The sequence below is a fragment of the Xyrauchen texanus genome, chromosome 7, assembly GCF_025860055.1.
Source record: "Xyrauchen texanus isolate HMW12.3.18 chromosome 7, RBS_HiC_50CHRs, whole genome shotgun sequence".
Taxonomy (NCBI): Eukaryota; Metazoa; Chordata; class Actinopteri; order Cypriniformes; family Catostomidae; genus Xyrauchen; species Xyrauchen texanus.
In genome coordinates, this window is record NC_068282.1 from 39,331,297 (window position 1) to 39,356,489 (window position 25,193).

Consider the following 25,193-nt stretch of genomic DNA (forward strand, 5'->3'; position numbering starts at 1 on the left):
ACTTTTGATTAGAAACATTCCTGGTATCCAATATTTTGAACATATATGTATACCCTGATATAACACTGCATAGTTTTTTTTTAATAGCTGTGCACACAGCATATATACACATCAATTGATGGTCCTTATACTGAGACTGAAAGTTTCCGCCACTACTTGGTGCAGGTTGCCAGCTTGAACAGGGCCATGACGAACCAGTGCCAACCTGCGATAGGTGCAACATCAGGACCAATATTACAGTCCTATCAGAAGGGCAACTGCTCCCTTTTGATTGCAATTCCTCCTCTTCTGATTGCTTTTATTTGTGAAATTAAAATGATAGTAAACTGGTTAATTTGAATGAATTGTCTCCATACTCTTCCCATTTTACCAAAACGTAGGAGGAAAAAAATTAGGGACATCTGGGAGGCGAATTGGCGATAAACACACATTTCTGAATGGAAACGGCTGAAAGGCAGATTTATTTTGCGCTAAACCAAAACTTATGCAACACAGTTTTTTTTTAAGGCATGATGTCATCACTCACACCCTTTTTATCAATTAAAAGGTCATTTGAATGGAAACTGGCAGAAGGTGGAAAATGTCACAATTTTATCGTATTTTTACTTTGGCGATAACAAAATAGCGCAAAAGGTGGATGGAAACTAGGCATATGAGGCGCAAAAGCGATTCAAACTGTACTTGCATATTCACTTTCTCTTGTGGACATTCTTGTTCTCTCTCACAAGTTTGCTGCAGTTTTGATAGTGATCAAATTATTATTTTGTGATGTTGTGATGCATTGCGCTATATTAAATCGTCGGTTGGTCGATGCCAAGCCCTATGGCACACAATGTTCTAATTAGGCGTGACAACGATAAAATGTTCTAACATGTCCAAACAATAAAGCCGCAATCTCTTCAATGTAAATCTGAGTTTTTGATCTAACCAACTGCAACCAAGTCAAGCAGTGGGTGATGGTACATTTTGTTGTTTCCTTTTCTATTTCTGCAGTGTCACACTGTGTAGCCACACTCGCAATTAAATCTCATTAGTCCAAAGTGTTTGTGTTTTGCATTATGCAGTTTTTTTAAGTGTGGACAAACTAATTGCTTGATACTGTAAACCTGACTCATCGCACCTGGTTGTTTATTTTTTTATATGAAAAATACGATTTTAAAGCATTCAAAAGGTGGGGAAAACAAATGAATAATTTCCATCTCTGCCTCTCTTTTTCTCTCTCTCTTGTCTTCTCTAGGAAATCAATCTCTGAGTTCCGGTTTACATCACAGAGTTCAGGAACAGGGGTTCATGGTTCTTCAGAATCATGGCAGTGGGCCTCTCCCAGTGCAGCTGTATCCTGCAGAGGAGGTACTGAGGCCGAGTTTAACCAGAGGAGTGTCCGTTTCCCTCCCTTCCTCCCCTCTGCTCCCTCCCCACCAGCCCTATGTGTTGCCTGTGCGACCTGACAAATCCCCAGGTACAAGGCACCACCTAACTATACAGTATATGCATTCTCTTTTACATTTACAGGTCCAGTGGTGTAATGGGGACTGAAGAGGTGGGCAGTTATCCCCTACCACTCACTAAAAGGAAAACAACACACACACACACCCTTATGTTAACTTGATGTTAAATACCTATTAAAATAATAGGCTTTAATAAATGTTTTTTTTAAATTAGAATTAAAATTGAGAGTTGTTAATTAGCTTATGTGAGTGTAGTAATGTTAACTTATTTTATAAATGAGAATGAATGGTTATTTGTTTTATTTTTTCGTGTACTCTGATATGCTAATCTGAGTTTAGTGTAGTGAAATAGTTTTCTTATTAAGAAATATACATTTTAATTATTTAATCTCACAATTATAAAGGCTCAACTGACTGAAGTAAAAGGTAGAAAAAAAGAATGACATTAGATATAATTACCAGACAATTAGCCAGTATATGCAAAGATTATTCAAAACTTGCGTGAGTGTAGTCAGTAAGTTTAATTGCTGAAGTTGAATTTAAATGCCTAAATATGTTCACGTTTAGCATCAAAGTAAGTTTATAGTGCAAATTATGATGACTCTGCATTTCAGTGTAGACGCTAGAAATGTCCTGCCCTTTACTGAAACGTAAAGTATGATTGGTTAGCAAATATCCTATCTCAGCTGAGACAAGTGTTCTGATTTGTTGCTCAGATGAGTCAGACTGTCTATCTTGCCCATGCCTTTATTTCAGCACTTCCACCTCCCTCTACTCCATGCACGTTTAGAGAGAATCTCTGTACACTTTTTAAAATAAGACAATCACAACTCACTCAACGGTGCTGTGGCATCATGTCAGTAGCTTGAAATGTTGTGTGCCAAAAGCCTACTTGTTTGTTCTGGTGGCCAAACGTCTCTTCATTGATTTTAGGTGAGCAAACGCAAAGTCCTTCGAAAGATAGGTTGGCCATCCCAACCCAAGACTAGTGCTGGAGTACCTCCAACTCTACACATTTTTGATGTCTCCCTTATATAACACACCCGATTCAACTCATCTGCTTGTGTGTCAAATAAGGGAGACATCCAACATGTGCAGTGTTGGGGGTACCCAAGGACCAGGGTTGGGAACTTCTGCTAGAGGACACTGCTGCTTTGATCCACTCATTTAAGTTGTTGTTAGATGTGATTGTGTAAGTGCACACCTATGCTTGGGTATCACCGCCTATTGGTCATATGGCATAAATATTCCATAATGCTGAAGAGCCATTTAAGCACTCTGAAGAAGTCGAAACCCAAGCTGCATCCCAACATGCTTATTGCTTGTATACAACCTTCACAAACTGCTCATATTCAGTTGCACAAGGGATTGTGTGCTATATGTGCCAAAAAAGGATCCACCAATGCATACGTGAAAAATCCACCAGAAATAGTAGACCATCTGGGCGTATTTGGCATTCTGTTTTGAACACACTATGAAATGAGATTCACTGATTGTAATATTATACTATACAGGACAGGTAGTATACAAATTGGAATGCAACTTCATTGTACAATACAAGACTGTTGCCAAAAATGTATTGCTGTCAAGATAGGTGGTAGTAGGTTTTTAACCAAAACTGATGTTTTGAGAATGTATCAATAATTACATAGCTTATAATCATTCCAATATTATAACATATCTTACAGTTTTATGCACAACAGTATCATTGTGGCATTGCTAACTCTGTGCTGTGGTTCAGTCTGAGAACTGAGCAAAGAGCTGCCAATCACACAGAAAGAGAAACACACACTATTTGGCCAAAACACTCTGGCTACGTTTAGTGATTGTTCTTCCCACAGTCTTGCACCTCAGGTTGTGACTAGACCCATGTCAGCTCTGTGCGCTTCTGAATTAACTGTACTTAACCAGAACCATCTACAGAAACCAGCATTTTCTTTAAACACTGAGGAATGCCACAAATGTACCCATAAAGCAGCATGATTCATTTATTTATTTATTTTTACATCTATTCTAATGTTTAAGAAACAATTTGCAACATTCAGAATCTCATTTAAGTCTATTTGAAAAGATACACATTTTCTAACCCATCATTAACCTTCCCAATGCTTTTAAAAGGGTACTTTTCACAGACGTTTAATCTATTCACTCCTGCTGAAAGCACTTCCCATGTCAGAAAGATTGTTAGTTGGTTGCAGCATTCTTGTGCCTGCAATTCCATTTCTGTTCCTGTAGGTGGCAGTACATACCATATTTTAACTCTTGAAGTCAACATGAAATAAATATTTACCCCATTTACTTTCTTAATACACATTTCTGGTCTTACTGTGCATGATTCATTGGTGCATGTTATTCCAAAGAAAAACGCGGTTTTTGGAATCTTTCATCAAATTGTAAGAACTTAAAGAACATTTGAAATTACTTTTTCGGCAGACATCACTTCTTATTGTCTTCTTATTTGTCAACCCCTCCCCTACAACTACATGTCATGGAGACATCTTTTCATGAGCCAGTCATATCCAGATGGATAAAATGACACATTTTCTCATTAAATATCCAGTATCCCTCAAACACATGGCATTAAAATATAAATGGAATTTCATGCTGATTTTAAAGGGATAGTTCACCCAAAACTGAAAATTTTCTCATCATTAACTAACTTTTATGCCATCTCAGATGTGTATGACATTCTTTCTTCTGCTGGACACAAACAAAGATTTTTAGAAGAATATTTTGGCTCTGTAGGTCCATACAATGCATGTGAATGTTGACCAGACCTTTTGAAGCTCCAAAAATCACATACATGCAACATAAAAATTATCCATATAACTCCAGTTGTTTAATATGTGTCTTCTGAAGCGATGCAAATATTTTAGGTGAGAAACAGATCAATATTTTAATTGTTTTTTTTTACTATAAATCTCCACTTTTACTTTCAAAAACTTAAAGTAGATATTTATTGTAAAAAAAGACTTAAATATTGATTTGTTTCTCATTCACACATATCATATCACTTCTGAAGACATAGAATTAACCATTGGAGTCTTATAGATTACTTTTATGCTGCCTTTATGTGATTTTTGGAGCTTGAAATGTCTGGCCACCATTCACTTGCATTGTATGGACCAACAGATCTGAAATATTCGTCTAAAAATCTTTGTTTGTGTTCAGCAGAATAAAAGAAAGTCCTACACATCTGAGAAATGTACAGCCATAGCCAAAAGTCTTGGCAGTGACACAACATTTTGTGTTTTGCAAAGTTTGCTGCTTCAGTATTTGTAGATAATTTTTTCACATATTTCTATGGTATATTGAAAAACAATGATAAGCATTTCATAAGTTTTAAAGGCTTTTATTGGCAAAAACATTCAATATATGCAAAGAGTCAATATTTACAATGTTGACCTTGTTCTTCATAACCTCTGCAATTTGCTCTGGCATGCTGGATATCAGCTTATGGGGCAAATCCTGTCTGATGGCGATCCATTTTTGCCTTATTTGTGCTCCGAGTTGATCACAATTTGTGGGCTTCTGTCCACTCGCATTTTGAGGACTGATCACAGGTTCTCTATGGGATTAAGATCCGGGGAGTTGCCTGGGGTTGCCATGGATCCAAAATTTCAATGTAATGATCTCGAGCCACTTCATTATCACTCTTGCCTTGTGACATGGTGCTCCATCATGCTGGAAAATGCACGGATCATCACCAAATTGCTCCTGGATCGTTAGGAGAAGTTGCTCTTGCAGGACGTTATGATACTATACTTTATTCGTGGCAGTGTTTTTGGGCAGAATTGTGAGAGAGCCCACTCCCTTGGATGAAAAGCAACCTCACACATGGATGGTCTCAGGATGCTTCACTGTTGGCACGACACAGGACTCATGGTAGCAGTCACCTTTTCTTCTCCGGACTATCGATTTTCCAGATGTCCCAAACAGTCGGAAAATAACTTGCACCAGTCTTCTGCTGTCCAATCCTTGTACTTCCTGCAGAATTTCAGTCTGTCCTTGATGTTTTTCTTGAAGAGAAGTGGCTTCTTTTATATTTCACCTCACTGTGTGTGCATATGCACTCACACCAACCTGCTGCCAAAATGTAGCAAGTTCTGCACTGGTGGTGACACGATTCCATAGCTGACTCCTCAGGAGGAGACAGTCCGTGCATTTGCTGGACACTCTGGGACATCCTGAAGCCTTCTTCACTGCAGCTGTACCTCTCTCCTTGAAGTTCTTGATGATCCGGCAAATGGTTCTTTCAGGTGCAATATTCTTTGCAGCAATTTCCTTGCATGTGAGGCCATTTTGATGCAAAGTGATGATGACTTGCACGTCTTCCTTTAGAGGTAACCATTGCTAACAAGAACACAATGATTGGAAGCACTTCTTCCTTGCTTTTATAGCAATCAGTCTACTCTTATAATCCAATCAGAATGATAGAGGGATTTCACCTGAATAGTACTCACACACTTTCCCAGGTGCTGCTGATATGATTAGTGAAATGATGTTAGCTGGTCATATTGTGCTATTGCCAAAAAACAGTAAAATTTGAGTTTTTGTGATAGTTATTTTTTTTGGACAATTAAGCTTTTCGCAATTATTTAAAATGCATCTGATCACTCTGCACAATAAACTGGAAACAATGTGAATCAACACCACAACAAATGAAGCAGAAAACTTTGCAAAACACAACATTTATGTCATTGCCAATACTTTTGGCCATGGCTGTATATAGCATGAAAGTGAGTAAATGGTGAGATAATATTAAATCTCTTTAATAATGAGACATTTGTCTGTTGACATTTTTTTGTTACTTGTAGCATGCACGTTCATTCCAAAGCATTGTCCTGTACACTAATTATATTACAGTCCTTGTTGGATAACTTTCTAGTAACACTATTTAATATTTCATCACCTAAAAATTGTTCTTGGCTAGAACTTGTGTAGAGTAGAACTTGCTCACAAGCCACAGTCGCTCACAAGCCACAGCCAAAGCCACAGCCATATTTGTCTAAATGATTCATTAGCAAATCAGTCTGAATCAAAATTGTTTTAAATCAAGTTTCCAGTAATCACAAACTACTGGAAAAGTCATGAAAAACTCATGGCCGTGGAATTGCATTGGTCAAAAAGGTGGGAATCCTGAGTAGGTCATCCAGGTATTGTTCGCGTTATTTGTTGTTAGTGTATGGACATCCTACTCCTATTTGACATACTGCGTTTTGCATACCGTGTTGCAGAGAAAGTATGCATATTCGGAAACGGGGAATTAGACTGTGTGTATGTGTGTACTTTTTTGCCATGTAGTCCTTTTATTTTCCCCATAATTTCTTTATTTACTTCACAATTTTTATTTCTGTACTACTTCATACACTTTGGCACTATTGTAAATGTTAACAATCATGCCAATAAAGCTTTGTTGACTGTGACTCAGTGAGAGCAGGAGGAACCGCTCCAGGAGATTAAATTCATTACAGACACACAACCACAGACTCCTTGTTTATACTGGAATCTCTCTGGGAGTACAAGACAGCTGATCGCTCCAATCTCACACACACAGATCCACGCGCAACTCTGCCCGGAGATTCAGATTGCCAACCTCGCAATCCCATCTGGAAAGACTTAACTGTCTGTGTATGTGTCATTCTCTCTCATTCTGTCTCTCTCCTCTCCTCCCTCTCTCGCTCTGCTCCGGTCTTTTTCTCATTTTCTCTCTGTCTGCAGGTTCAGTCAGGACACCTAAATATGTGGAGAATCCTCATGTTCTTGGAGATCCCATCTCTTTTGCTCTGAAGAACAGGAAGAAGAACAATACTGGTGAGAAATTCTGTGTGCATCTGATTTCCTTCAATTGAGTTCTTTATACTTTTAATTTAGTGTGTCTATATAGATAGTGTATATCTGTTTATTCAGTGATTTTTATGTGTGTAAGTGTGTCTTATTCATTGATCTTTAAATGAGATATGCCTCTGTTGTTAACTGAAGGATGGTGTTTTTAGAGAGGTGTGGGGAATGGTATGAATTTACAGCTGAGAGGGTTCAGTAAATCCAGCCATTAAACTGCATTCCTCCTCTTCTGCTCTCTCTTTTCTCTGTCTGTCTCTTACAATATCTCTGTCTCTTATTTAGTGTCTTCTATTTACCTCTTTTCTCTTGCTTGAATTACACAAATTTTCTCTGTGTAATGCTGAGCTGTGTGTTTGTATGTTAATTTTTAAAAAGTGCTTTTTGATTTGCTTTATCGGTCATTTCTGGTGATGTGATTCTGTGCTAACCAGATAAGATAGCAGAACTCCATAGATAAATGTAACTTTTTTTTTTTTTTGTAATGTATGGAGTCTGTAGGGCTGCAAGATACAGCATTCACAAATTACTTCTATTAAATGTATGTATGCATGCTTACAAGTGCAGACATTGTAATCGACATGGACATACAGTGGTGTCCGATGAGAATAATGGATGCTGGAGAATAACGTGAAGCCTCCACACACGCTAGGTCTCAGTGGTAGCTCGCTCAACAAGCCACGTGATAAGATGTGCGGATTGACGGTCTCAGATGTGGAGGCAACTGAGATTTGTTCTCTGCCAGCCAGATCGAGGCGAGCCACTACGCCACAACGAGGACTTGGAGCGCATTGGGAATTGATTATTCCAAATTGGGGAGGAAAAAAAAAAACAATTTGATATGTCCAGTAATGACAACTTTTTTAAGGTTTACAGTGTACAAGAACAAACCCACACACAAATGTTGCCATTTCAAAACCTTTGTCTAGTTGTTTTTACTTTTATGGATGCACAAACACACAGTACTTGTAATCACACACAATCATGCAGGCACATGTGTACACATGAATAAATGTCCTCAAAGTGTCTTTTTGTGTTGTTTTGGGCCTTGGGAGAAGTCCCAAGACACCTCTGATCTATTTCAGCCAACCATTATGCCTGCTTTGGCAGTTCATAAATTTTTAGGTCTACAAATGTTGGCATTTCTTCAAATGATTAATAAATTATGAAGTAGTCAGTCACACCTCCCCCATTTAATGATCTCTAGTGCAAATCTTGAGTGACCACATGTAGTGCACCACTCCAGCTGATCTTGCAGTACATGCAGATGCATTATCTCAAAGTCAGTGACAACAGCCCACATGTCACTGAATTACAGCTTAGTTATTGTCCTGACACGCATTTTTGCACTTTCCTCCCCATCACCCTCCACACCTGTGTGGACTTCAAGCTGGGCTCAAAATGGACTCTCATTTATCAATAGCCGCATTTCCACTATCGGGTCAAACGAGGGTGTGCTAGTGCGTCCCAGGGCCAATTGCATTCCCACTGTCAATTCTGGGGCTTCATCGTGCCTCCTCAGGGCTTCCTCTGGGCCACCAGCCAAGTACCTTTGACCCGCCGATTACTCTTGGCCCAAAGAAGGCCAACGGGATTGAGGTGGAGTCAATGTCAAATGCAAAGTTTTGCTGAGTCAGGACAGAGGTTTCAACACCAAGATACTAATTTCCATATTTTTCATACCTATATACCAGCTTACCTCAAAAGATTAACAGATAATGGAGAATCATCAGTACTGGTCAGAAGATAAAATGTAGGACTCTTTTGTATATTTGGGCTAATTAAAATGTGAAATGTCAGATTGATGACGTGATTAATTATATTGTCGCTGAACTTACCAAGTTGTGTATCCAGCACACAACAGTTCAAGTACGAGAAAATATCAAACAGTTGCGGGCACCGCACAAATCCATGTTCATTTTCAGGGCTAGCTAGTCTCCAGAGTCTTAAACCTCAGCTTAGGTTTCCCTCTTGCTTATGAAATGGGCAGGGTGTGTGACGTTGTCACCAGGGCGTCGTATTAAGGGCAGGCAGCGCTCTTAGCTTTTAGCTCAGTGGTGGTAATTCAGATTTTGGTCTCGCGACCAAGTCTATTGGCCCTGGGTGACCAGTTGATATCCCTGCCTCACTTTCATGATAGTGGAAAAGCACCTATTGATTTTCTTTACAAATCAAAGAGCTGAGAATCATGGGATATTGAGTATGTCAGGCTTCAGACATACATGCCACACACCCATCCTTTGACTTACAAACAGATGACTCTGAAGTACATTAGAGTCTGACTCTTCCCGCAATTACTGTCTTCTTGTGCCTACTTATTGTTTCCTGAAAGTACAAAAAAACAACCTTGTGATGTCATTACAGCAACCAGGACATCCACCTCTGATTGCGCAAAGTGCTTTATAAAATGTAATGATTTCATCCTATGATGTAATTACGTCTGGTGAATTGGATTGTTTCACAGAAATAATGGGCATTTTTATCTGTAATACTGTGCTTTCTCTATAAGTAGAAGGGTGAGTGTAAGGTTACTTGTGTAGTTTTAAGAGTCAGCCAGATCGTTGGGATTAGATCTTCCTTTGTAAACTAGGCACAAATGCTTGGCATGCATTGCAAGTGCAAGAGTTCCATTATACATAGTTCTTGTGACACTGGTAACAAAATCCAGGACTCTAGGGGAGCAATAGAATGACCTTCAAAGTAGAGATGCACAGATACAAAATGTGTGTGTCGATACTGATATGCAGCTATATAGAACAAAATCTGCAAATACCGATAGTTAGTTCTTCCTATTTTTTTATGCTACCTTGTTTCAAATCACTTATTTATTAATAATATTATTAATAATAATATATTTATTAATTATACAACTTTGAAAGAAATGTAATCAATAACTTATTCTTAATGTCTTAGAGACACTACATGTCTTCCATATTTCAGAGTAATTTTGATCATTTATAACCAAAACACTGAAACAAAAAACACATTTTGATCTCACGTTAACATTCTTAACTCCCAATAACTGCATTCTGAATAGTTTCTTGTTAGGCTCACTATAAACTGGTAAGAATTCTTAATTTTTTTAATGACATTAACTGAATTCTGAATTTATAAAGCTTCTCCCTTATTATGTAAGCAGCCTCCACTTTAACTTTTAACAAACTTGTCATATGCCTAGCTGCATTGATCTTTAAGGTGAGTAATCAAATTAGTTGTTAACATTTTTAACAGTAGTTCCACCCTGTGAAATCCTAGCAGTAAAAAGCTTGCAAATTGCAACTCTTCTGTCATTGTTACCCAATTCAAAGTCATTCCTCACAAGAGACAGGCACATTTTCAGACTCATTTATCCACCCATTTTGACAGAAATTAATAGTTCCTGATTATTGGCTGTTTTTAAGCAATTTGCCAATGTCTAATAGTGCAGATAATTGCCAATACCAATATTAGTGCAGATAATTGCCGATACCAATGTTTGGCTGATAGATCTGTGCATCTTCGAATGTCTCTGCCATTGACCGATGACACAAATACTGCTATAGTGCCCCTTGAGGCAGTGCTGAGAATGCAACTTATATTTTTGCTTTATTATCAATCGCATTAAGATACATGTTGTGAAATTGAGCGTGCATAGCTAAATACATTTTAGGAAAGTTGCATATACAGTTGAATTTGTATTTGGAATTTGTGATTTTTGTCCCTTAAAAATTATTTGTGCCCTAGACGCATCCTAAAAGACAAGGCCTATAGTGTGTACTAATGTTGAGCTCAGGCATTTAGGAATATTAGAGCCTCAGCTTTTCGTTTGGATGGAGCTTACAAATCTCTATGGCAACATTGTGTCTGTTCGCTGTGAGCCATGACTAGCATTTTCCGCTGATCTCTTCAGAGCATAATCTCCAGGATTCAATTCTAATGAGCACTAATGATTTACCCAGCACAGATCTCTCATTACTGGCCGATAATACAGAACTGCATCCCTCCGTTTACACCACACTGCTGCTCGTTGCCTTCCTGATCTGTGCTTTCACCCCTGCTTCATGTGTTTCAGCCATTAGTTGCAAAAATAAACCTTGGATCGACAGGGCTGTAATTTAGATGTCATTTTGCAGGAAAAACTTTGACTTGTTTGACCGAAGAAAATCACCAGACTCGGCCAGGTTAAATTATGCCAGTTGCCATGGTTGTCTGTAATAGACGGTTGGCCAAAGCAAATGTAATAAAGTTTAATGGGGCCTGCTTTCAATGGCAAGTGTGTATTGGCTAAAGCAATTATTAGTTACGCAGTTATGCTAGCATGGAGTTGTGAACGCTTTATATAAATACACAAATAAGAATACGATTAATGTCACTTGTGATTTATTGAATTAATCACTGGTTTTTGCAACTACATTACACAATGCCACATGTTCTCACTTAAATCAAATTAATAAATTAAATTATGCAGTGCTATAGATGGGTGAAGTTATTATCAGCGTTGTAGGAAAGGTTTAATTTGAACTTTTTTGGAGTTCACTGAAAACATCAACAATCGAGCAACAAGATATATATCCTGTTATTACCCATGTGTGAGATCATTTCAAAAGTTGTACAAAAACCCTTAATCAAAGTTTGACTTTTTTATTAAGTGCTATCGCCAGACATGGAAAGGCTACAGCTCTTTCTCTAAACTGATCTGAAAGTATCTTAAATGAATCTGGCATATAAACACCTATTTTTTTTTTTTTACAAAAAAAGACTAAGCTACTGGATTAGCAAGAACAGCAAAAACATACAACAAATGTTAATTTTAAAATGGCATTATAATTAAGGACAGAGCTGCTGATTTCGGGAAGGCTACGTTTGACATTTAGGGGTGAAATGTTTTGCTGTTGTTCTTTAATTGTGTGTTAGCAGAATACACATGGCTTGTTTCGGTCATTAGCATATAAGTGATTCTTTAGTATAAAACAAAACATGACTGTGACCAGGTGGGGCCGGGTCGTGATTCTACACACCCGGTCCCTTATCAGGACTAATCAAGCCTCCGAGAGGGATAAAGGCCGACTGCAGACGGTGGTGCGACAGAGAGAGAACGTTTATGGGCAGCTGACTGTCGTGTGTTTTAGTTTGTGTCTTTTTGGTTTTAGTTTTACATCAAAATATAATTTATATTGTCAAGCCGGTTCTGGCCTCCTCCTTTCCATTGAACTGTTTTACAATGACAAATGTGATTTTGGGCTGCTCGGCACTAAAGATCTCACAAGAAGAGTTCCCTCTGGGCTTATGATAACATTTACTGCAAATATCTCTGGCCGTAAGTCTATAATATTTTGCTGATGATTTCTCTGGTTTGTTTTACTTTGTCATGTAAATGAGCTGATCAAGTAAGGAATGTGTGATAGAGGGTCTTAGTTGAGAGTGAGAAGTATTGCGGACCTCTGTTTATGGGCTTTTAGATGCAAATTAAGTGACATGGACACTTCTCAGAGATTTCAAAGTCAAGAGTTCTCAAGAGTGCTCAATTTCTCAATGTTAAGATAGAGGTATCACTCCACCATTTTCTTTTAACAAAATTCACTGTCCCTTTAAATGGGAAACTTGTTATTGTTTAAAAAAAAAAGAAAAAATCTAATTATGTCCTTATCTCAAAATGTAACAACATTATTTTTTGGAATATAGGGATACAAAATGAAGTAAATGAAAATGACCTGTCTTTATTGTCATAAAATTATTCATTTAGACTTTTTAATGAATTATGACTTTATTATAGGTGGGTAAAAATATAGTTTTTCTGATGCATTGCAATCTTCATTTGAATGATCTTGATATCAGTTACAAGATTGATCTTTTACACTCTGCACAACCAAAGTCCTGGCGCAACTCTTTACTACAATGAGAGGAAATCGCTCGCATTAATAACCAAATTTCACGCTATGCGACTAAAAAATAATCTCTATATTTGCCTGCTGGCTGGTAAATTTTTACATTTCACTCACCAGTAATTGTGTAGTATAATGGTGGTGTATTCAGCAGCAAGATCCTTTCACTGCGTGTTAAAAGTAAAAGTTGGTCCGTGTAATGCGTGTCCAAAGATGAGATCCATGTGAACAATTTGTCATTTGAATAATGTTTCTTTTAATACCCTTTCTGTTCCCTGCAGTAAGTTATTGAACAACAAAACAACAAAAAGTAAACATTTAAATATAATCATGCATGGCACAGATGAGATAAAGCCAATGGAGTCTTGTCTTGTTAACATTGTCACCCGCACACACACACACACAAGACGAGACAGTCACAATGTCGATGGGAAACTGTTTTATTCACAAAGCAAAGCAGGCAAAATTACAAACAAGGGCAAATCCAAATGAGAATGGTCAGGGAAGCGTAGGGTCAAAAGCCGGGGAATCAAAGTAGTGTAAAGGGGCAAATCCGGGAGAGAGTGGTCAACGAGAGCGGGAGGTCGAAGCCGGGAAAACAGTTAACAACTAGGGCGTAGAACTAGACGGGACTAGCGGGATCAAAGACAGGGGAACAAGGGGAGCTGGCAAGCTAAGGGGTAAACCAGAGGAGTACAAAACTAGACGAGACTAGCGGGGGGCAAGGATACGGGAAACTAAACACAATAACCAACACCCGTGAAATGGATGTGCTGTGGTATTTATAGGGGAAGGTGCAGGTGTAAACAATGAAAGGTGATGAGACGAGTGCAGGTGAAACTAATGTGCAGGAGGATTGGAAGCGCGTGAGAAACTCGAGGAAGGGAGATAACCTACGAGCATGTGAGCGAGTAGGAGCAAAGTGGGCGTGAGGGCTCGAGCGAGCAAAAAGAGCGTGAAAAGCTCGAGGGGGCGGAGCGAGGGAGTGAGGTCGAGGGAGTGAGTGTGTGTGCGACGAAGCGGGGATGGGGCAGAGGAGCGGGGTTCGTGACAGTACTCCCCCCTCTGAATAGGACGGCTCCTGACGGCCGCGGGAGGCAGTGCAGGATGATCGGGGGACAGACAAAGGGAAGTGAGACAGTCCATGGGCAGTTCAAGGTAAGGTCTAGGGGAACATAGCGGACAGGCAGGTGGTCAGGAGATCTAGGGGGCAGCCGTAGGGCAGAGACTGGGTCAGGGGGTCTGGAAGGCGACTGGAGGACAGGGACTGGGTCCAGGGGTCTGGAAGGTGACCACCGGACAGGAACAGGGTCAGGAGGCCAGGGAAGAGGCCACAGGACAGGGAGAGTGTCAGGGGGCCACCGGACAGGGTCAGGGGGCCAGGGAAGAGCCGTGAAAGGCGGTGCCGTCAGAGGCGGCACTGTAGGCGGCTCTGGAGGTGGGGTTCTGGAAGGCTCTGGAGGTGGAGCCGAAGGAGGCTTTAGGGGCGAAGGCCTGAAAGGCTCTGGAGGTGGAGCCAATGACGGTGGCGCCGTGGGAGGCTCTAGAGGCGGAGGCCTGGAAGGCTCTCTAGTCTCTGGGAGTAGAGCCGTGAGAGGCTCGGGGAAAAAGGTTGTGGAAGACTCTAGAGGCTCTAGAGGTGGGGCCCTGGAAGGCTCGAGAGGCTCGAGGAGGGGAGCCATGAAAGACTCAAGAGACGGAGCCCTGAGAGGCTCGGGAGGAGGAGGAGCCCTGGAAGACGTGAGAGACGAAGCCCTGAGAGGCTTGGAAGGGGGTGGAGCCCTGAAAGACTCGAGAGGAGAAGCCCTGAGAGGCTTGAGGGGAGGAGGAGCCCTGAGCGACTCGAGAGGGGAAGCCCTGAGAGGCTTGAGAGGGGGAGGAGCCCTGAGAGACTTGAGAGGCGAAGCCGTGAGAGGCTTGAGGGGTGGAGCCATGAAAGACTCGAGGGACGGAGCCCTGAGAGGCTCGAGGGGAGGAGGAGCCCTGAGAGACTCGAGAGGCGAAGCCGTGAGAGGCTTGAGGGGTGGAGCCATGAAAGACTCGAGGGACGGAGCCCTGAGAAGCTCGAGGGGAGGAGGAGCTCTGAAAGACACGAAAGGGGAAGCCCTGAGAGGCTTGAGGGGGGAGGAGCCCTGAGAGACTCGAGGGACGGAGCCCTGAGAGGCTCGAAGGGAGGAGGAGCCCTGAAAGACTCGAGAGGGGAAGCCCTGAGAGGCTTGAGGGGGGGAGGAGCCCTGAGAGACTCGAGGGACGGAGCCCTGAGAGGCTCGAGGGGAGGAGGAGCCCTGAGAGGCTCGAGGGGAGGAGGAGCCCTGAGAGGCTCGAGAGGAGAAGCCCTGAGAGGCTTGGGAGAAGTAGCTCTGGGAGGCTCGGGAGGTAGAAGCTCTGGGAGGCTCGAGAGGAGGAGCCTTAGGAGGCTCGAGGGGAAGAGCCCTGGGAGGCTTGAGAGGAGCCCTGGGAGGCTTGGGAGGAGGAGCCTTGGGAGACTCGAGAGGCGGAGGCCACGAGGGCTCTGAGGGGCGAGCAGAGGCTGGCAGAGCCGTGGAAGACTCTGGGGGTGGAGCAGAACCCGGCAGAGCCGTGGAAGACTCTGAGGGAACCTCTGCGGTCTTGAGCACAAGACGAGACTGGGGAGAAGGGGCCCTCTTCCTTCTCTTGCGTCCTCGGCCAACAGGGGACGTGGCCATGGGGACGGTCGAGGCTATAGGCGCTGGCTCGCCAGCCGTGGCGGGCATGGGCGCTGGCTCGCCGGCCGTGGCGGGCATGGGCGCTGGCTCGTTGGCCGTGGCGGGCAGGGGCGCTGGCTCGTTGGCCGTGCCAGGCTTCGAGACTGGGGCCGTGACAGGCTTCGGGACTGGGGCCGTGACAGGCCTCGGGACTGTGGCCGTGACAGGCTTCGGGACTGGGGCCGTGACAGGCCTCGGGACTGGGGCCGTGTCAGGCTTCGGGGCTAGGGCCGTGTCAGGCTTCGGGGCTGGGGCCGTGTCAGGCTTCGGGACTGGGGCCGTGACAGGCTTCAAGACGGGGGCCGTGGTAGGCTTCAAGACGGGGGCCGTGGTATGGAACGCTGGTTCAGTGTCTGCCTCCCCTACAGTAAATGAGGAACCAGCGTACAGTAGGGCGAGGTCAATTAACTGAGCCAGGTTAAGGGAGCAGCGACCACCAGGCATGAATGATGAGGCTGGCTCATTCAGTCCATGTTGAAAAATGTCTTTTAGAGCCACCTCATCAAAATTCACCTGGTACGCCAGGGCACAAAAATCCATAACAAAAACCTCCAAGGGTTGACTCCCCTGACGCAACCCCAAGAGTCGGGCCGCTGTCTCCTTAATGTCGAGGGCGGGGTTATGAGTTACACAACCGCTGCCTCACATAAAAACCCCTTGGTCAGCGTCCGAAGAGCCAAAAAACCTCTCCGGAGTTGGAGAGTTTACGGCGCTCAAAAATGCATGAGAAGCATAAACGGGCTCAGGGGCAGACACAGGTGACGCAGGGTGACAAAAATCAAAAATCGCACGTACCTGCTGGCCCTGGGCTGTGAGCGCGCGATCATGCTTCCACACCGTAGCTCCTCGCGCTGAATGTGACGTGTTCCTCCGCTCTAGTGAGCCGCGCGAATCCTCAGCGCGACGCATTGTGACTGTCTTCGGTGAGGTTGGTTATTTTGTCACCCGCACACACACACACACAAGACGAGACAGTCACAATGTCGATGGGAAACTGCTTTATTCACAAAGAAAAGCAGGCAAAAGTACAAACAAGGGCAAATCCAAATGAGAATGGTCAGGGAAGCGTAGGGTCAAAAGCCGGGGAATCAAAGTAGTGTAAAGGGGCAAATCCGGGAGAGAGTGGTCAACGAGAGCGGGAGGTCGAAGCCGGGAAAACAGTTAACAACTAGGGCGTAGAACTAGACGGGACTAGCGGGATCAAAGACAGGGGAACAAGGGGAGCTGGCAAGCTAAGGGGTAAACCAGAGGAGTACAAAACTAGACGAGACTAGCGGGGGGCAAGGATACGGGAAACTAAACACAATAACCAACACCCGTGAAACGGATGTGCTGTGGTATTTATAGGGAAGGTGCAGGTGTAAACAATGAAAGGTGATGAGACGAGTGCAGGTGAAACTAATGTGCAGGAGGATTGGAAGCGCGTGAGAAACTTCGTGGAAGGGAGATAACCCACGAGCATGTAGCAGTAGGAGCAAAGTGGCGAGGGCTCGAGCGAGCAAAAAGAGCGTGAAAAGCTCGAGGGGGCGGAGCGAGGGAGTGAGGTCGAGGGAGTGAGTGTGTGTGCGACGAAGCGGGGATGGGGCAGAGGAGCGGGGTTCGTGACAAACATGCGCTCTTTACAGAAATGTCGGGTTTGTTAAAGTGACTGTATCGGTTTTACCACATGTTCTACAAATCAATGTAATACTTACTACTTAGTAATACTATGTAAATAGTAAAAAATTATGCAATTCAACAATAAATATTTAACACAACATTATATATTAAAGAAGGGATGCTCTGATCAGGATTTTTACAGCCGATATGATCTTGTCACCTGATCAGCAGATGCCGATCATTTCACCTTTTATCAGAATCACTGTCATAACTGGCTATATCCAAGCCTTCTGCATACTGTCACTATCAATGACATTTTCCTCTTCCCATTAATATCACTTTGCCTTGTTTTTGCTGACAAAAAAAAAATAAGTTTAAAAGGCTTATTTTTAAAGCTTTAAGACTTCAAAACAAGTATAGGCTAACAAAATATTCTCTATATTAAGATAGATAGCCCTATAATAAATTAAGCTTTTTGTCAAAATGAAGACAAACTAGTAATATAGCATTTTGATTATTCATTTATTGTTATTATTTCATATTACTATTCCTTATTATATGTCTATTTTATATATATTTTGTATAAAGAATTATGTTTATAAATTCCTTCCCTGCCTTTTCATTTAGTTGGATGATTGTATTAATTGTTCATTTTTCATTTGTTGCTGCTTTAACTTAAATGAAGGGAACATGTGCTCTCTTGTGAGGGCAAGAGATGAGATGAAAGGAAAGCAGAGAAAGAGGGCATGTTTCTGAACTCTGCGGGTGTTACTATTGGTAATGTCATTTAATCGGGAGATATTTAATATAGATGTTTGATTTGCACCACATCTTGTAACTCGCATTATTACTGAGATGCCTATGTCCGACTGAGACTCTGGCGCCGTGAACGATAATAAGGACCATTTCATAGCTCACGCTATTTTCCCTTTGACTTGTTGACATTTGTACAATACACAAACTTTTCATATTTGCCATACCTCTCCTTCTGTATCATGTCATGAGGAATCAAATTTTACTTGATATTTTGACATATTGGAGGTCATTCTTGTATAAAAAAAAACATTATGGAAATTCCAGAATTCAAAACTTATTGTTGGTGTATGTAAACACTCTAGATGGACATATTTGACCATTTCAAATTATGACCGTTTTGGTGAAATAAAATTTTACTAACATTATCAGTGGACCTCAGAGAAGATAATGAAACTAATATATATATATATATATATATATATATATATATATATATATATATATATATATATATATATATAAAAAGAGCATTTCATGACCCCTTTAAGTTCTATTATGCCAGTATTCCCTACACTCCATAATGTCATGGCAGTACTGCTGATGTCTTAAAGGAGCTGCACGTCTTTGCGACATGACCGATCGGTTTATGCGATCTGCTAAATTATCAATCACTGATCTAGTCATATGACGCTTATAATGATTGGTATCGTTTGTTGTTGGGCAGATAAAGGAGGAAGCTTTTATAAAAAAACTGATAGTTTTCCAGCATATATCAAACTTATTACTGCTTTTCAAATTCAAATTGAAACAAGGTCCAGCTTTTAGCAATAATCGTAAGAAGATTCTGCTCATAAATACAGTCTCTGGTTTGTCACTACTTTCTGTGGAATGGCCATCTTTTATCTCCCCCGACTGTGAACAAAATTCATCTCTGGTGGAAGTCCTTACTACTTTCTCTCTCCCCAGACTGGTGTTCGACCATGCCCTTACCTCCACATAACCCCAACGCCCGACTCTGGCCAGGGGAGCCATTTTTGACCTAATATTGACCGTAAGACATGCCAGTCTATTGAATACTGTGGCAACTCAAAAAGACAATTTTTAGCTTCATGTAACGAACCAAATAGCGTTCAACTGTGTTTGATATAATGGCAAGTGATTTTCTAGGACCAAATTAGCAATTTTAGCATAATTACTTAAGGATAAGGTGTTGGGGTGATGGCTGCTGGAAATGGGGCCTGTCTAATTTGCTAGAAAATTTCAAATAGTGATGGTGCTGTTTTTAACATCAGCAATGTTCTGACTACACTTTGTGATCAGTTGAATGCCACTTTGGTGAATTAAAGTACCTTCCGAAACAGCACAATCTATATAATAGTCCAATCTTATATATATATATATAAGTATCTTATATATCTTATATCTTATATTGTGTATATATATATATATATATATATATATATATATATATATACAATAAAGGAAAGATAAAATCCCCAAAAGCATAATAGGGACTCTTTAAAGGAATAGTTCACCCAAAAATTAAGCTTCTCTCATCATTTACTCACCCGTATGCTATCCCAGATGTTTATGACTTACTTTCAGAACACAAACAAAAATATTTTCATTATTTAAAGCTCGATTACACTTCCTAGTCCATCTAGCGCTCTGCGTGTGTCAAGCACTAAGAAGTGTAATCGAGATTGAAATCATTATTGCCAAGGAGACTACTGATGCCAAGGTTTATTGTGAAAAAAAAGTTATATTTTGACATAGATTAAAGTAAATTAGAGTATTATTAAATAAATTTATGTGGCTTTAATGTGCTTTTGGAGCTTCAGAATTTTGGTTACCATTCATTTGCATTATATGGACCTACAGAGCTGAGATATTTTTCTAAAATCTTTGTGTTCTGTAGAAAGTCATACACAACTGGGATGGCATGAGGGTGATGAAATGATGAGAGAATGTTAATTTTTGGGCAAACTATTCCTTTTAGTCCCTGACTGATAATTTACTCACCCTCAGGCCATCCAACCAAGATGTGTTTTACTTTCTTCTTAATCAGAACAGGGTTTAAGATTTTTAGGAAAGGATCTCAGGTTCTTAGCTTCATCCGATGCAAGTGAATGGACACCAATTTTTTACAGAGCAAAAAACCTATTTAGACAGCATCAAAGTAATCTTTCCTAGAAATCTTAAATTCTGTTCTGATGATGAAAGAATGTCATATACATCTTGGATGTAAATTATCAGCAATTTTGAAATTTTAGGTGAACTAATTCTTTAACATCAATAGACCTAGTTGTTTCTTGATTGTGTATTGTAGCATTTATCAACATTTGGGAACTATGCATATTTTAAAGGAGTTTTTCAACACTTATATTATTTCAGTTAGCAACTAGCTCATCTAAGCATAATTGAGTAAACTAACCCCTCTGTAGAACTCCTGAACTCCCTCTCTCTCTCTCTCTCTCTCTCTCTCTCTCTACATCTGACTGACTGACAGAAACTCTCCTCTCTGTGTGGCTACTGTTCACTCATGTTATTTTCCTCATACTCTGTCTCTCACTCTCTCTCTCTTGCTGTCTGTCCATCATCCTCTTCTCCACCTCCCCCTCTATTTCACACTCCTCCATACAAAGATGCATCTCTCCTTCTCTCATATCTTTATATAATTTTCTGTCTCTTACACGTTTTGTCTATCTTAAAGTCTGACACAAGTTTTTTCTATTGGTAGCATGTGTATGTGTATTCTGAAGTTATTTCCTTTATTTCATAATCTGTATATGGAAGAAAGCGACCATCTGATGAGCAGAGGTGGAGTAGAGATGGAAATATGGGGGGGGGGTCCAGAGCTTTTTACCATGCAAATAGATTTCAGTGTGTAGAAAATGAAAACGACAGGGGCCAAAAAAGACGAATGAGATCAAGGCTGATTCACAGTCTGAGAGACGGGCAGAAAATGGAGATTGGAGACCTGAAAGAGGAAATGAAGAGATATGAAGGGATGGGGAAAAACAAAAAGTGCGTATTTGTCTAATTTATCCCAATATCTGATTATTTGCCATATAAAAAGTGCAATTCTCCATTTATATTCAAGTAACTGATGCTATAGTTTTATAGTATTGCTGCTTGTATTTATATGAAGAACTTTTGGTTTGAATAGCTCAATCAAACAATCGGTAGGGAATCTGGCAAATGTTTTGAAGGGATTTTCACACATACACACACAAGTGCTACTAGATTTTTAGACTTCAGGCCTGCCAAAATGATCAGGCACCATTAAACTATTGCTTGAGTGCCCTGCAAAAACAAGCCACGTGTTTGTGTTAGTGCGTGTGTGTGTATGTGTGTATTGGAAATTCAGCTTACATCTAGTCTTTTTAAGCAAAAAGGGAGAGAAATGTGGGGTCTCTTTGGGAGGTCTGTGTCCTTTGGCACACATGGATAAACTTGAGACCAGCTGAGTGGAGAGCTGGCTGCAGACCACTGGACTACCGCAAACACATTTAGAAACAATCCACATTCATTCCCCCATCTCACTGTTTACACGTGAAGATAAGCTTAACAAATTATGTTTAATTAGGGAACATTTATCTGAATTAAACGTGCATTTATATGATTCAAAAATGTCCCGAAGGGCAAGCATGTCTATGGCGCATTTCATTTCACGTTAATTAATGTTTAATATACAATGTATTAACTACAGGTCTTGCTCTAAGTTTAAATGCAAAATCAATTTCTACGAAGGTACACACACACTGCCGCTGCTTGCTGTCTCCAGAGGCTGCTCATTATTCTGCAGTGCCACGGAGCTCAACTTGCATAGTTTTCCATTAAATTCCACTAAATTCAACCCAAATCATTATCAAAAGGACAAATGTTATTTTATCTTGCCATCACTGAATGATACAGTTGAAGTCAGAAGTTTACATACACTTAGGTTGAAGTTATTAAAACAAATTTTTTTAACCAATCCACAGATTTAATATTAGTAAACTATAGTTTTGGCAAGTCATTTAGGATATCTACTTTATGCATGACATGAGTAATTTTTCCAACAGTTGTTTAGACAGATTGTTTTTCGCTTTTACTAGACTATATCACAATTCCAGTGGGTCAGAAGTTTACATACACCAAGCTAACTGTGCCTTTTAAGCAGCTTGGAAAATTCCAGAAAATGATGTCAAGCTTTTAGACGATTAGCCAATTAGATTCTGATAGGAGGTTTAATGAATTGGAGGTGTACCTGTGGATGTATTTTTAGGCACACCATCAAACTTATTGCCTCTTTGCTTGACATCATGGGAAAATCAAAAGAAATCAGCCAAGACCTCAGAAAAAAATTGTGGACCTCCACAAGTCTGGTTCATCCTTGGGAGCAATTTTCAAACACCTGAAGGTACCACGTTCATCTGTACAAACAATAATACAAAGTATAAACACCATGGGACTACGCAGGCATCATACCGCTTGGGAAGGAAACACATTCTGTGTTCTACGATTAAATGTCAGGAATTGTTTAAATTAATTAATGTATTTGGCTAAGGTGTATGTAAACATTTGAATTCAACTGTATATTGTGTAAGGATCTTTCTTATAACCTACAAAATTTATTTTCAGTTACAAGTATGTATTTTTATAGTTTGACTGCTTGAATGAAACCTATTCAAAGCTACATAAAGAGAAATTGTATAATAATTTGTAATTGTTCATTTTGCACAGTTACACCAGTTTCATACACTAACATGCAAACTTTTCAAAGTCAAAGTTCATTCTTGAAAGGTAAAAACCTTTTGTAACTTTTGTGTGTGTGCTGACTAGATCCACAACTGCCACCTGCACCGAATCTATGCCCTGAATCTGTGTTGTGAGACCTGTCTTGTCCGCTTCTCCGTAATATCACCCTCTTGTTGTCTCCCAATGCTATTATGTCATACTACATTAAGTAAGGCCAACTGAGTGAACTGGAAAGCACACAAAGTAGGCTTCGAATTTAAATGTAGGCTAATGTTATTATATCAATGCCTTAAAAATATATCGATAATTTAAGGCATGCCTACTATTTAGTCGTGCTTGCTAAGGCAAGCATCACTTTTACTTTTGGTTTTACTTTGGTGCTTGAGGAGTTGACACCAAATGCGTTGTTGCCTCTCTCTCTTTTTTCTTTTTTTCATCGTATGTTAACTTAATATAGCTGTTTTTGCAGTTTCCCTTAGAGGCCTAGAGGTGCTACAACAACAATTTCCTTATACACAAATCACAAGTAAAAGGTCAGATCAATAGTTAATTAACATACTATTCGCCCTGTTCCTCACACAATGCTACCTTATAGTATTATATAATAATTGATCAATTGTCACACATTATACATACATTTCTGCATATATACAGTGAAATAATTTTTTTCACATATCCCAGCTAAGCCGGGGTCAGAGTGCAGGGTCAGCCATGATACGGCACCCCGTATCATGGCTGACCGTATCATTTTTTAACCCAGAGCCTTAACCGCTGAGCTACCACTGCCCTTGTTAAGCTTGAGCGAATAAATTGAACACATGAGTCGACACATGAGCCAGAAGCCACACAAATGACATGGTTGCTTTTCTTCAGTGATTACATTTAGCATCTCATGTTTGCTTTTTATGACACTATCGGTTAGGTTTAGGGTAGGGAGGTAGGTTTTGTTGATTTAAAAATCAATAGAACATTAACCTTAATGTCCTCATCTTTTTGGGAAAGCATTTAACTCTCTTTTAGCGCCACACAGTGGACATTTTGGAACTGCTGCGATGAACCACTTAATTTTATTTAGCAAAAACAGTCATGTAATTGTAATGAGATCTGGCTCAGAATTGCAGCATAGTGACTGGGCATGTGAGAAGTGGATAAGGTGTGTGTGTGTGTGTGTGTGTGTGTGCGCGCACATTTACGTCTAATCAATCCTACTCTGAGACTAAGATGTGGCCCAGTGATTACAGCGAGTGAGATCTCTGCTCATTCAGATTCACACCCTTTCCTCTCACAGGCTCTTGTGCACACACACACAGCTTCTGAATTACTGATCGAAACTTGGTTATCACAGTAACTGCATCACAAACCCTGTCTTTCTGAAGTTGTGCAGAGCACTGTAAATGCTGTGTGCTGTAAAATAAAAATAGAGCGAGAGAGATACAGGGCAACATAGAGGGAGGGATTGAGACCGTAAGAGAGAGAACAGTTGAGAGAGAGAGAGAGAGAGAGAGGGAGAGGGAGAAGGAGGGAAGGACGGAGATCGCAAGAGAGCAGAGGAGACTGTGAAAGGCAGTGAGAGGAGAGCACAGAAAGTGCCACACCAGTCCTTTTGGATCTTGGTGAGTTGGGACAGATTTGCCTTACATCATGGATTCCTGTTCATTAAAGGCATAGTGTTGAATATATGATCTTGTAGTTAGACTGAATTTTGAATGGACCTGTGTGTTGGCATGCATGTGGTTAAAACAGTATAGAGGTTTTTTTTATTTATTTTTTTTTATGTGCAGGCTTCATTAGCGTGTGTGTTGGTGTGCGTACCTATGGTCATTTTGCTTTTGGGTTTTTGTTTAAATCCTCTCCTAACCTTTAAATGTGTGTGTTTGTGTGCAGAGCTGCTCTCGCCGGCATCTGGCTCCTCCCCGGCTGTCCAGGAGCTCATGACACGGTTGGGCTTCCTGCTGGGAGACGCAATACCCACCTCATCACAAACAAATATGGAGGAGAAACAGGTAAACATGAACTCTAAAGGTATAAACAACCAAACACATGCACAAACATACACAGACAGTGTGTTTATAGGCTCTCTGATACAAATCTACAAACAATTTGTTGCTGTCTGTACAGAAAAACAGAGAACAGACGATGAAATACAGGGCAGATAACATCCTTAGAAAAGAGGAAACAGCATGTCAATGTGTTTTTCTGTCCTATCACCCTTAGATATA

At 40.7% G+C, this 25,193-nt stretch overlaps 1 protein-coding gene across 3 annotated transcripts in view; it reads left to right on the top strand.

Moving 5' to 3' along the window:
* The window catches only part of LOC127646949 (protein TANC1-like), a 117,836-nt gene that overhangs the window by 29,103 nt on the left and 63,540 nt on the right, over positions 1 to 25,193 (top strand). The window contains exons 3-5 of one of the 3 annotated variants that reach the window (XM_052130942.1): positions 1,238 to 1,459; positions 7,170 to 7,262; positions 24,859 to 24,977. In XM_052130942.1, the coding sequence (XP_051986902.1) occupies positions 1,238 to 1,459; positions 7,170 to 7,262; positions 24,859 to 24,977 (434 nt within the window). Of the gene's footprint in view, positions 1 to 1,237; positions 1,460 to 6,963; positions 7,080 to 7,169; positions 7,263 to 24,502; positions 24,588 to 24,858; positions 24,978 to 25,193 lie in introns of those variants that run through there. The other 2 variants (XM_052130943.1, XM_052130944.1) reach the window with 2 other exon arrangements.